Source organism: Dreissena polymorpha, chromosome 1 (assembly GCF_020536995.1).
Source record: "Dreissena polymorpha isolate Duluth1 chromosome 1, UMN_Dpol_1.0, whole genome shotgun sequence".
Lineage (NCBI taxonomy): Eukaryota > Metazoa > Mollusca > Bivalvia > Myida > Dreissenidae > Dreissena > Dreissena polymorpha.
The window spans coordinates 3,934,541-3,949,381 of NC_068355.1; the positions used below are offsets into that span (position 1 = coordinate 3,934,541).

The following is a 14,841-nucleotide window of genomic DNA, read 5'->3' on the forward strand; positions in this document are numbered from 1 at the left end:
TATAAAGGTATTTCCCTTGACTATTGCACCATTTTAAAATAAGGCAAAACAATTTAATTCTATTTTTTCGTCTAAGGAGGGTTGAAAGTTCGGACCAAAACGTGTTTATCAAGTATAAACTTACCTAACAATTAAATGAACATAACTAGTGTGACCAATATGACAACAACACCAGCGCTATTACATAAAAATTGTATTCAAATTTGATGAGCAGTTGTTATCCAAGTATTCAGCTCTTTTGAAAAATCTATCTACACCTTAGCAACAAACAAGGCCAGGTAATTGAATCAACCAGTTATTGATTCATTTAAATAATAACAGTTTATAATAAATGTGGCTGGGAACGAGATTTTGACCCATCTGGTCAAAAAATGACTTTTTCAGTTAAGCATATATTATGAAAGTGCTACATCTGAAAAATCAAAATCTGAAATTTGAGCATTGAATTCCTAAAATTGACGAAGTTATGTCATTTTTTGTATTGCATGTCAGAAACACTGATTTGCGCGATTTTGTACGAAATGACGTTTCAATACAACGAAATGACGTTGTAATTCTACCAGTATTAGTTCATTTTATGCTGATCAGTTTTTGTTGATAATCACTCAATTGTGTGTGTATGGTGATGACAGTCATTAACTATGACTTACATAATTAATTGTATTATTATAAAACATTAAACGCTCATTGTTGCCATGGAAACAGACACTGTTCTTTTTTCAAATGTATTGTCATTTTAAAGAATTTAAGACACAGAATAACAACACATCAACAAAATATCTTCTGGACAGATATTAAACATTACCAACATGTTTATAGTAAAATCAATGTATGAACATTTTCTGAAAATAGGGGTGTATTCAGAAATTGAACATATTGTATAGCAACGAACTTGAAACTAAAATGAAAAAAAACCCTGACATTTTGAATTTTTGTTAAGCATCTATACTGCCATACATGGTTTATTTAGCAATTGTATTTTATTCAAAGATTGATACACAATTAATTAGATTTTTTTAAATTAAGTTAACAGTTTCTATGGAAACAGTAAATTATCAATTTCATTTGTACCTGTTATCAACAATGAAATTGACCATAAACGTAGATAGAAAATAATATCAACCCATTTCATATATAGAGGTCCAAAAACATGATTTTCAAATAAAAGAAAATTACAGCAATAAGCACATCAATATTCAATGGTAAACGTCACCATAGATTAAACTTTACACAACAAAATATGTTCGTTTACTTGTAAAATATAATAGATACATAATATGAACACATATGTTTACATCACACATTTTGATGTCAATACAAAATACAACAGTTTAAGTTATCTTTGAACACATGCCAGTCATATTATACAATGTAATAATCATACTGTACAGAATATTTTATAGTGAAATCACTGAGTGAGTTGTTAATTAATTATAAATCTCAGTTCAGCTTATATATGCCCATAAACTATTTTTGATTATTGATTGCTATGTCACTTTCAATAAAAGAAACACACTATTAATAAGATATTCAGCTAATTGTCATACAAATAACAATACCATGTAAATGTCGTAGTCATGAATACTAATCAGAAAACAGTTTATCATAAGTATAATGCAAGAACAACAATTTGAGAAAATGAACAATTGTTAATAGGATAACAAGCTCTCACATTTTTTACTTTGGAATAGATGGTTTGGGACACACAATGTCTCTGGCAACTTCATTGATAAAGAACGGTGCAATTTTCTCGTAAAGATACCACTGCCTCAGATGATCTAGAGGGGGGATAAACTTAACTGTTGGAAGGCAGCCTGCCTCGGGTCTTGCCTTAAGAAGATTAAATCTAACTTCCTCCGAGTCACAGAACTCTCGACAAATGAGAAACCCTGGCTCATCCGCAGTGCAACGAAAGTGGTAGTATTTTGTGATGTTTTTTAAAAGTTTGAAATAGTTTTCTAAAAATGTCTTCCAGTTCAAAAACACCACCGGTCTAGATGGATCATTTACGCGTTGCGGAATGTTATGCCCGGACCTAGAAGATGCTTTAACTGTGTAAGCAATGTCCTCCATACATTCAGCATCTGATTGGCGCCATTTTATTTTCCACACACCAAAGTGCCAATCTGGCGTGAATTTGGTATGTCCCGGTAGCATCATACTCAAGAAAACAGACTCATGCAGACCTGCAATGATATTCCAAAAAAACAGTAACAATTTTATAATCTTTTTCTTCAGGTTACAACCTCGAAAGATTCATTTCAATATGCTTTATACATTTTGTAATTGATAGAAACAGGCGACCAAAGTTCTTATCATATAGTATAACAAGAGACCCGCCTAGACAGCTCATCTATTTGTCAAAGTATGAATCAAATCTGATCATAAATAAAGAAGTTATGGCAATTTTAGTAAAATCTTTCCAAAATGAAATGGGGGGATTCTTGGGTGGGATGGTTGGACAGTCTTTCAAAAATAAAATAATACAAATAAATATTTGTTTTTTTTAAAGGATTTTTCAACATTTTTCTAAACCTAAACGCAAAGTGTTTTTGCACTTTTTCGAAACCTAAACGCAAAGTGTGACAGAATTTCAGACAGACAGACAGACGGACAGTGTGATCACTATATGCCCACCTTCGGGGGCATAAAAACAACAACTAAATAATGCAGTATATTAACAAATGTTTTTCTTATAGTAGTGCAATGTAGTTACAATTAGTTATTATTACATATTGTGAAGATATATAAAACTGATAATTACAATAACATACCTGTTCCTTCAGCGCACATCCCAAACACATGGCACTTTCTTGGTGTCGCAAAGTAGATTGGCCCCACTTGCATGGCGTGATGAGGGTAGTGTACACACTGGGCAAAATCCCATGAGTAGTGAAGTGTGGCATCTAGTGAACATGGTTCTGCACCTGTTAACAAAATGAACCAAATTGTATTAAGTGAATCAATTTATTTAGACATTTTTTATTATATATACATATTTTTATAATTGTTTACCAACATGTACAGCTAGATGCACCATATAAATGAATGTTCAACATTTAAGCTATAGCATGTTCATGGCAAAATGCATAAAATGCTGCGGTTCATCTTCCAGGACAAAGCACAAATGTACCTCATATGAGGTACCTTATTTGTATAACATATTTTTGAATAGTTAATTTACAATTTATGAACTTATAATGGAAATAAAATTTGTTTATTAAAAAATCCTCATTTTTCAAGACCTTCAGTGACATCTGTAGTACTGCACACAGCTTTACTACAAAGAACCGGGTCCTTGAAAAGTTGGCGTTGCCGGTTGGCCTTTTGAACATGACATGTATAGTCACTTAGTACATTGTGCCTTTCTTCATCTGACAGATGAGCATTGGTTTTTAATTTGCCCATGAATTTTTGACATTTTTACACACAAATCTGTCGCTGGTGTAGCTACTGCAATGTGGGTGCATAATGAATTCCATTTGTTTCTAAATGTTTTTAAAGACACAACTCTATAGTTTGCTTCCTTTGCACTCTTCATGTATAAGTCATAAATGTCAGTTACATTTTTGTCACATGGAAGAAGCAAAACTGTCTGCTTTGGACAATTAGGCAGTCGTCCGGGCAAAGGTAATGCATTTTTATTTGCATATTCTTCAATGAATTTTTTTATTCTTGTAGTATCGTCGAATGAAAGTGCATGGGCAGGTGTTGTTTTGCAATTACCATGTTCATTGACACTCAGGCCATACATGTCATAAGACTTACTCATTCTTTTCAAAGTTGACTGAGAAATTGCAAATGCAAAACAGAAAGTTTTCTTACAAATTTGCTGACCATGGAAAAAATATTTCTGAGACGGTCTCGTTCGCAACTTTTTAGATTTTTTTGTTTTCAGATGTAAAAGTACTATTTTTTCTTTGGGTACAAAGTTGGGATTTAACTACAAGTTCTTTTTTTCTTGAAGACAGTTCCTGGCATTGGGTCCTATTTTCTAGCAGATTATCAACACCAACTATTGTTGAACATGGTTTACTTCCATAAAAGACACTACACTGGCATGTTTCACGCGTGAAATTTGAAATAATTTCTGCTTCTTTTTGATCTTCTTTTCTAATGTCATTCTGTTTGTGATCCATTTGTATTTGGTCAGACTCGGATTCGCCACAATTAATGTGGTCATCATAAAGTAAGCAATCAACCTGATCACATGTATCACCATCATAATCATCAAAATGATCATCAACATCTTCAAATGAAATACTTGCATGATTTCCCAAATCTACATCACAAGTTTCAACCTGTACAAAATTGGATTGGAAAACTGTCAAGTTATCATTTGATTTTGCAAAAGATTCATGGCCAATGTGGTATAACTCATAAACTTGTGCAAGTTCATTAAAAAATACGTCATCAGTCTGTGACAATTCGTATGGAATTGTAGATTCTTGGGAATACATTTCACTAGTTTGGCTCATCATTCTTATGAAAACTTCACATAACATAAACTATCATTGTATCAAAACCAAACGACATTTTTGACAACTTCCGGGTGAAAATTCCAATTATCGCATATACTCATGAATCGAGAGCCAAACTAATTTTAACAGTGGTAATAAACACTAGACGTGGTTAAATTTATATGGGATACATCCTTTACCGACTAATTTCACATTATTTGACGGAAAAACAACAAAAAAGAAAGAAAAACTAACCTTTTTGTAAGCAGGAAGTTTATCCATTAATTGATGCAGTCACACGGTGCCGTAGTGTACGATGGGTTATAAATCAGCTATGGTTAAACTATACTAATGTTTTCGTATAAAAACCGTAACATAATCACTGATTGGGTAATTCATAGATTGTTTCGGAAAATAAATAAAAGAAATAAGATATTTATCGCAGTAAAAACGTGTGAAAATTGCGCGAAAAAGTTGTCACGACTTTGCAACGTTATTTCTCGTTAACGACGTCAGCGCCGAAAGGGTCAAAGTCTCGTTCCCAGCCACAAATATGATTAAGAAAGGATTTAAAATTAGCCACCTTTGTTCTTACATTTGAGTGGGTTTGACAAACATCTTGCCCATTCTGCAGTAAGTATGCACTTAAATAGCTCCAAATGACTGTCAAATAAGAATTTTGTGCAATTAAAATATAAACCTTTCCAATATTAAACGTTAAGAATGCTTAATAATCTCCGATTACTAACAACATCATAGTTTTAAACATTGTGAATTGGTTGTTTGTCTTTAAAACTATCTTTTTATATGTTGTTTTCACATCAAGGATTAACTTGAAAATCTCTATTCAATTATTGTAGATTTTAAATATTATGTGATGAAAAACAATTACATGGAACACCCACACCCATATGATTATGAATGAAGACTGATATAGTATTATTTCAGTTTTTTTTTTCAAAACAGTGTTTGACTAGTCATATTACAGTTACATTACTTCATTTAAGTATGCCAAAATTTTCAAAACAGTGTGTGACTAGTCATATTACAGTTACATTACTTCATTTAAGTATGCCAACTAAATAAATTACCACAATCAATAAGAGATTTCGTACAAAAAACAACATGCAGACTCGTAGTTTGCTTATTCCTGTCTGGTTTTTAATTTTGAAGAGTCCAGTGGGCCGTAAAGATATAATCAACTGTATATTGTATATTACATTTAAAAATTTTGGTGTTAAGATGTATTAAGGTTTTGGTGTTAAGATGTATAAAGTGACATATAGATTTATGACACACACCAAGTGAAATAAGATTAAAATACATATTTGTTTTAATTAATAACATAAACAGATGATACTATCCTTGACCTGTTCTGAATTGTAATGTTATTCTGGAATCCAAGTTTCCTTCTGCAAGCAACTGAAGAGGCAGCTACACATCTTTTCATTCGTTGTAGTATGCATGGACCGCTTTTAGTTTTTTTTAAAGAACACAATTTTACTAATGAATTTAGTTGCTGAAGTCTGCAGTTTATTACTTAAAACGTTTTTTTTCAGTCATCGAGTTGTAATGTACACACACTATCTTCGTAAGAGTCTTGTCCATCTAACTTCATTTATCTAATCCTCGAAACACAATGCTTAAAATATTTTTTTACGACATCTTCACGACTTCCTGTGTTCGCGGATCTTATTGACACGTTCAATGGCGTCGCCATCTTGAATGTCATGATCATGTGACTAAAAATCACATGACTTTGGACTGCCTCCTTCCCGAGCCCGTCACAGAGTAATTTAAATTTGACAATCGTGTAAGAGATTGCTTTCCATACTTAAGTTTATATGTAAATAAACAGTGGAACAATTGACGGTAACGTGTTCCAATCGACGGGGCGTGTGCAGAGGGACGTGTCCACAAATTACAATGTAAATATGCTTTATACTGATATATTTGTGCATTTACAAAGCGAGTACAAATTGCGATCAGAAACATCTGCTTGTCATGAAATAAAAGTTGACTATGTTATCTAATCACGATCTGTAATTAAACAACCTTAAGGCACTCGCATACATGCATCAACCTTACATAAAACTCTAATTAACAAGAGATGTGCTTGTCAGAAACACAATGTCCTTGGATGACATTGACCTTTCACCACTTAAAATGTGCAGCTTCATGAGATACACATGCATGCCAAATATCAAGTTGCTATCTTCAATATTGCAAAAGTTATCGCAAAACTGTAACCAAGGTTAAAGTTTTGGGACAGACAGACAGACGGACGGACAGACGGACGGACGGGCGGGCGGGCGTGCGGGCGGGCGGTCAGGCGGTCAGGCAGGCAGGCAAAAAACAATATGCCCCGATCATTTGATCCGGGGGCATAAAAAGTTATCTGCCAGGCAACACACTAGGCAGTTTTATTACATGCTTGTAGATGAATTAGTTTACAAACTTAACTAAAATGATATAATTTTAAACCAGATTAAAGCCTGAATTAAAATCGTGTTAGTGGTCTTTCTTATGTACTATGTGACAGATGGTACGGACACTCACGGACGTTCCCTAGAAGCGATTTGTTGTTTGCACGTTGCAATTTCGCTGAATGCAAATTATGGAATCGGTTCTGAAATGTCTTGAATTGCTTTCTTAGTTTTGAATATAAACTCGTTTCAAACACGTTTGATGTCCAAAATATTTGATGTTTAAATTCTCTAGAGGTAACACCCAATAGCCTTCGATTCTTTATTGCATTTCGGGCGTTTAATTTTTTTCGATTTTTCAAAATGATGTGCAGGCCATGCCCACACTGCCTACGTTCAGCTACGCGCCTGCTGAAAAAAACATTTAACACAAGATTCGGGCCATCGTCCGCCATTTAGTGAGAACGTTTTTTTATATAATCTCGTTATTAAAGTCGTAAGAAATATTTTACACAATATTCGAAATGCGTTCTAAAACTGTATTTCATTCGTTAATGGTACGGACAATCACGAATGTTTTTTCAAAGCGATTTGTTTTGTTGTTTTTTTTTTGTGTTGTTTACAAGTTGGAATTGCCTTATTCAAACAGGATTTAATTGCATCGCTGGTTATCATTGACAGTGAGACGTCTATATGTATGTATGCAATGCAATTGCTCATTGGCCAATTAAGTCTGAACGTTATAAAAGCACGTTATGCAAGCACAAAGAAACATTTTACACAATATCGTGCTATCGCCCGCCATGATTAACGGCGTTGTCTTCTCGTGCTTTGTCGCAGTCCGTAAGTCATTTTATCTGGTATTCAATTAATTTGTAAGGATTTCTTAATACTTTTTAAAAATATTAAATACTGATTATAAACGTGAATCGCAGACAGGGTTAAAAATTCCTAGCAAATGATGACGTATTGTGAGATGATTTTTTATAAGAATGTAGGATCAAATCAAATTAATAAACGCGAAGTGTCTCCAGAGTGAATACATCTGATAGTAGATACAATGTACAGACTCACAATGATACCACTTGAGTGAGAGGATCGAAGGTGCCAAAATTATGCGTGCGTGTTAAAAGTAAAACAAAGTTTGTCTATTTTCCATGGATAAAGAAACTAATAACAGTTGACTTCAATAAAGCACAAACACTATAAGATATGACTATAATCTTGAATTTATGAAATATTAATAGCTAGTGTGACGATATATCTTAATGAAAACGTAAATCATTCATAAAATGGTCTTTTGCTTTTAAAATTATACATAAATGAAAAAAAAAGTTTTCAAAATGTCGCGCAAAAATCAGTTCTCTTGGGAGATTTATCGATATTTATTTATCCACCAAATTTTAAAGTGTAACCAAAAAAATTATATTTGGAACATATCTCAAGTAATAGGATATACATGACATGGGGTTCAAACAAGTATAATCATGTGTGTCATTCGTTGACAATTAATTATATCTAATATGTAATTAAAGAAATAAAAAGTCGAAAGGAACTTTTTGTAAATGGATTTTAATTATTCGTCACTTTTTATTCACTATGCAAACAATGTTAAACTGTGATACTTTGTTAAAACAAGGTAATCAATAACTGTTTTATTTTAGAACTCGCCATCCGAAAAAACATTCCACACACATATTGTTATATACTTGACTAAATTACCAAGATATACGATTTGGGTAATAGAACAGTTTCGGCTGTGAAACAAAACTTTTTACTAAACGTATTGTTTACATGTTCTTTTTTAAAGACAGGCACTAGTATTCCTTTATTATATTAATGGTGATGATATACAATATCTATTCTGTTATGTCATGTCAAACGCTAAGCAGAGTGTACATTGGTATTATTTTATAAATACTTAGCAATCCTGTTTAAAATGTTTGCTTTGTCAAATGTTTTTCCCAGTCGCAAGTCTAAACAACTGTGTATATTTAATGATACATTTAAGCGGAGACGTTTTACCTGACGATTGCAATTTATGTTTATTATCTTCGTTGAAGAGATAAATGAAAAGAAAAATGATAAGTGCACCGCTGGATTGTGCAAAAAGACGGATTGCTCGTTTAATAGCGCGTGCATTAATTGCAAAATTGAGTTGTGTTATCAAGTCTATGAAGAAGATTTTTTAATTGTTGTTATAAAAGATATTTGTTTTTATGGTATTTCGAGTTCGATTCTGTATCATAATCAGATATTCTCGAATTTGACACGAACACTTTTGCACACAATAATTATTTCCTGTTAGGATAACTATATTAGTACAATCTCGCCTCTTATTTTACCGTGAATTTAGTTATGACGACAGCGGGCCGAATATAGACGTCCGGCCCAGCTCTGCCGTGTGTTATTTAGAGGTTAAAGGGATCTTTTCACGCTTTGTTAAATTGACAAAATTGAAAAAAGTTGTTTCAGATTCGCAAATTTTCGTTTTAGTTATGATATTTGTGAGGAAACAGTAATACTGAACATTTACGATGGTCTAATATAGCCATTATATGCATCTTTGGCGATTTTAAAACCTAAAAATTATAAAGCGTTGCAACGCGAAACGATTGAATAATTTGGAGAGTTCTGTTTTTGTCGTTAAATTTTGTGAAACTACGAAGATTGCTTATATAAGGTATAAAATACTTCAAATATATGTACTCGGCGGAATAGCTCAGTAGGCTAAAGCGTTTTTACTTCAGGACTCTGGCAGGACTCCAGGGGTCACTGGTTCGAAACCTAGTCCGGGCAATGTTCTTTTCCTTTTTTTAATTTTATTCTTGATTTTTTACTGGAGCTTTTACGATCCAATGTTTACATTTATCGATATAAAGCATTTAATGAATAAGTTAAAAAAATGCCAAAATCTGTGAAAAGGCCCCTTTAATACCTCGTTGCTTGAGAGCCAAAAGTGATAATCGGCCCGCAGAGTGAATAATCGCCCCAAAGGCCTGCAAGTCCAAACTTGATAATCACCTTGCTTTGACCGATAATCACATGCATTTGAGTCAATTGTGTTACTATATATAGTAACATAAGCATTAATGTCTAAATAACACACATCGAACGCAATGCACGGTGTTCAATACCAAGATATAGTTGACAGCAATGTGCGTTCCTACGAGGATTACGTATGTCGGAGATAAACACCTATGTTTGGTTGACACAAAGTGAGGTTTAACATGACATAATTCAGTGATTGTTTTTTTTCAACCACAACAACACTTAAAAAATAAAAGATATAATTTTGAGAAATTTTTGACAGAGTTAATTAAAATTGGGATTGGTGTAGAGGTGTGATTAAATTCTATAACGTGATATGTTAATAATAATAGAGTCATTCAACTGCGGGTTAGTTATTTTAATTTTCGTCAGTGGTAAAAAAGATCTTCATCAAGGTATTTTAACAATGCTTTCAATTTGTTTCATCCAAGCGAATGATAATTAAGAAATAATGCTTGCTTTCAAATAACCCAAGGCCCAAAACGAAACTTAAGTAAGCAAGAGTCTACACAAGTCACTTGTAATGGTCATCAGATAAATAGTACTAAACAAGTACTTAGGCCTTCCAGTAGATTGTTTTATATCAAGTGAAGCTATTGTACAAAACATTATCTCTAAGGTCAATGGTAAACTTGAATTTTTGTATAGACATAATAATTGTTTGGATTTTAATACACGTAAATTGTTATCATCTGCTCTTTTACAGTGTCACTTCAATTATTTCTTGTTCATCCTGGTACGAAGGTCTAAAATCTAACGCCCAATTGTCCAGAACAAGATAATCAGATTTATAAAAGGTTACTCTTCAAGACATTTTATTACTTGGCAGGACTATGTTCATCTGAATATGTTAAATGTTAGCTATAGAGTAAAACAGCTAAGGCTTAATCACATGCATAAAGTCTATTATAAAACATGTCCTTCAAATCTTAGGGAAAATTTTGTTAATGGCTCAAGAGAAGCCAAGCCATTTAATTTTATCTTACCTAGTGTCTATAAAAATCTGGTAAACAGACATTCTGATATACTGGACCAAGATACTGAAACTCTCTCCTGACAATATTAAAAGTGTAAAAAACATTACCAGGTTCAAACAATTAGTGAAAAAGCACCTTCTTGAACAACAAGTATAAGAACGTTAATGTGACTTTTAATTTTACTAATACTCATGTTGCAACAATCATCTGTGATGATCCATGTTAAATTGTTTTATTCTGCATAATAAGATGAATGCATACTCTAAATAATCCCGTACCAAAATCTTAATTGTTAATTGTTTATGTTTGTTTGTTCATATGGTTATGTATCATTTTTTCTTTTTCGGTGTGTGTTTTATGGAACCCATTGGAAATAAGCTTTCAGCTTAATGGGTTATCCATAGGTCCTCAGCATTCATGCTCATATGAACGTACTACTGTTAAAAAAACTCATGTATTGTTAAAAGTCTGCATACAGTAACAGGGTATTATTTGTTGCTTTTAAATTGTGACTTTTTTTTAAAAATCAGCCTAGTCTTAATTCCTTGATAACTGTGATATATTCTATGTTAATCTGTGAACATTTCTGTCTTATGTGTCATATATGTGTATGTGGTATTGACCTTAAATGTGAATAAATATATATAATAAATAAGGCCGGAAGTTTAAATGCGTCTGGGTTTAATCATGGTGCCGTGCATCTAACTTCTGTCGGGTTTTATTAGACTACAAATTATGCCTTACAAGTATTTCTTTGATGTAAACACTGGTTTGTACTGACTATTTGCGCTTACGTTTTTTTTTTGATTTAACGAACTGTTTCTCACCAAACTCAACCTATAATCGTCAGCTACGTCTGTTCTATCGATACTTATTTTTATTAAACACGTATTCTTCCACCATAAAACAAACATTTTAAGATTGTTCATGAAAAAAAATCATGAAGAAGGGTTATTATCCAAATACTATTTGTTGTGAGCGATATAAAAATTAACAGGAACCGAGATTGTGTAGAGTGAACAGTGTATGAGTTTATCACTGAACGATAACAGCAACCAAAACATGAACTTGCAAATGTCACGTTTTACTTGATAAATCAATTGTAGATCCGCACAGCATAAATTACTACGTGCCACGTTTAAAGGGTGTTCTTTTTTGCATAATTATGATATTGTGGTTATCTCCGCCGTCTGTCTGTCCGTCCTGGCAACTTGCTCCTCCTACACTATCAGCACTAGAACCTTAAAACTGACACACGGTAGCTATGAGCATATGTGCGACGGTGCACTATTTGAAATTTTGACCTGACCACTGGATCAAAAGTTATGGGGGTAGAATAACTGAAAATCTCTGACCCGGCTCCACCCCAAGCGACGCACATGCTACTAACTTTTGACCCGTGGGTCAGATCCAAATTCCAAATAGTGCACAGTCGCACATATGCTCAAAGCTACCATGTGTGTAAGTTTCAAGGCTCTAGTGCTGATAGTGTAGGAGGAGATAGTGGCCGATGGGGGTTGGGGTGGGGCCGGGTAAGAGATTTTCACTAATTTATTAGGTTATTTTACATTAACTTCTTAATTTCTACACCGATTTACTTCAAAGTGATACTGAACACCTCTTATGACAATACGGTCAATCTCAACTATGCATGGCCCCATTACCAACCATGGGTCGCCCCACCCACATAGACCACGCCCACCCAAAATTTTGTTTTAACATAACTTCTTCATTTATTCACCAATTGACTTCAAATTAATACTGAACATCTCTTATGACAACACGGTCTATCTCGACCATCCATGTTCACATTACCCATCCCGGGGCCCCACCAACATAGGCCTTTTAATATAACATCTATGCGGCGTGGGGATACGCGTCGGCCTCTGCCGCTTCATTTCTAGTTTATGTTGTAATGTATATATTGCTTGACCTGGAAAATAGTCATGCCTGAGAAGGTGTTGCATTTACATAGTATTTCGGAGCGTTACATTCATTGATAAATCATGCGATTTTTCCATTTAATATAAAAGCATCGGCTCATCTTTATTTCATCATGATTGAAATGTGATAGCTCCGTCTTTAATAATTGCAGAATTGGCTATGGTCGATTTTAGTCTGTGTATGTATGCGCAATCCGTTTTGTTATATATTATAAATCTATGGCAATTGTGTTCACTTATACATATGTTATCAATTTTATTTCTTTTTGGGAGCATTTATAACAAGTCGATTGTTGAAATTTATATTTCACATGATAAATTCATTTGTATAAGCATGTGTGTGTTTGATTTGTTGTCAAAGAAAGCCAGTTATGCTCAATCGTTTAATTCAATTTTTACTTATAACCAAACCATCATTTCTTGATTTAATTTATAAAAATCGTCATTTGAAAATTTTAAGAATTAAACAAGTGGAGCTCGCTAGCTTAAGTACAGCCTTCGTCGAACGAGTAAAGATTAAATGGATTACTAACCTATATGGTTCAATATTTAAAGCTGGTATTGGACAATTTTACTGTATGCGGCCGTTTCTTCCCTTTGTAGTCCTGGTCGGCACAAGCTGTGGTCAATGTCCCTTTGGTTCCCCTCTACGGGATTACTACTGCGGACGCGGCGGGAGGAGGTGCCCTTCCTCTTTCTACTGAGAGATCTCCCCAACGGACTCATATGCCGTCTGCTGTCGTAAGCAGTATTTCTCAACAACAGATTGTCATCGGAGAAATTTTCCTATTAGATGCGCCGTTTTGGTCAATAATTTGGCAGCTGTTTCTTTATTTTGCCTTCTATTGGACCAACTCTTTCTGTTTATCAGGCATTTTGTCTCTTTAATTATTTTGTTTATAGAGCGTATAATTATGTGCATGTAAAGAACCGATAATGCAAATATTAATAGTATCTGTATTTGTAAAGGACAAATTGTAAGGTAAATAAAAGTAGTATTTTGTTGTACGGGAAAAATTGCCTTATTTATTGTGGTCGTTGGTGCCAGCCCTAGGAAAAAAACTAGCTGTTTATTCAGTTCATAAACTGATCAAGAAAACCTCTTTACAGCCATCCAACGACCCCCCACTTATGGAAAATAACGACACGCTCGTCTACTGCGGGGAAGATGCAGTCTCGTGCCTCTCTTCGTACGTGCTGTAGCGCCGAGTGATGCAACATACAATGTATTATGTATTGACAAAAACCTTTGCATGGTACAAATATTGTTGAAAAAATACCAACTTTCTTTATTTTGTCCATTATTTCAATGCACCTGAACACACGCCAAGCAAATACTAAATAAATATGCAATATTTAATTAAATGAGTTTGTGTCATACTATCAAATTCATTGACGTCGCAATAATGCCCCTCTTGCTACCTAAAGCATTACGGTTCGATCTCCGCTTCGTACTGAAGGTCTTTCTAAAGATACCAAACGCACAAATTCTAGCAAAGGATAAATTTTCTAAATGTTCTATTTAGTCTAAATAAGTCAAATATATGCAATCGAGCTACGATAAATGAACCGCTTCAGGCGAGAACAGGTCTAAGACCATAATTATGAGGCCAGCGCAGTCCCAGCCAAGCGTACGCATCCGCGCTATCCGGTCAGAATTACGTAGATTTAGACACATTTTGCATGACGCGGCTCAAATGGACTATAAAATACGATTGCAAAGGTCTGTGTTCACAATTGCTAGATGAACAAGATTTTATCACAGTATTAAACATTATCTCCGACGATGCATGTCGTAGGTTGTAAGAATAATGTAAACAAATTAGTTGAAAAAAGGAGCAATCGTTAGCAATACGTAAGTTGTAAAATACTAATTGCATATGTACGACTTCAATTCATATGGGGCAATGATTGTAAGAATGAATTGTGTGCACTGTAAACTTCGTGGAACAGATTTACGTTTAGGAACAAACAAAGGGACGAA

At 33.9% G+C, this 14,841-nt stretch overlaps 1 protein-coding gene and 1 long non-coding RNA gene across 3 annotated transcripts; one reads left to right on the top strand and one right to left on the bottom strand.

Moving 5' to 3' along the window:
• Nucleotides 1–711: 711 nt before the first annotated feature.
• On the bottom strand, nt 712–4,875 carry LOC127868866 (uncharacterized). Of its 2 annotated transcripts, none has more exons than XR_008044289.1 (3): nt 4,716–4,875; nt 2,775–2,927; nt 712–2,186 (listed from the first exon to the last, which is right to left on the bottom strand). XR_008044289.1 is itself a non-coding variant. In XM_052411009.1 (3 exons), the coding sequence occupies exons 1-3, from the start codon at nt 3,406–3,408 to the stop codon at nt 1,678–1,680; spliced, it is 825 nt and encodes a 274-aa protein (XP_052266969.1). In that variant the 5' UTR covers nt 3,409–3,547; the 3' UTR covers nt 712–1,677. The 2 variants fall into 2 exon arrangements, 1 of the variants encoding a protein (XP_052266969.1); XM_052411009.1 differs by lacking the exon at nt 4,716–4,875 and adding an exon at nt 3,246–3,547.
• A 110-nt stretch (nt 4,876–4,985) lies between these two features.
• Nucleotides 4,986–14,182, top strand: LOC127868880 (uncharacterized). Its single transcript, XR_008044291.1, has 3 exons — nt 4,986–5,093; nt 13,461–13,598; nt 13,968–14,182. It is a non-coding gene; the product is annotated as an uncharacterized LOC127868880 (long non-coding RNA).
• The last annotated feature ends 659 nt before the right edge of the window (nt 14,183–14,841 follow it).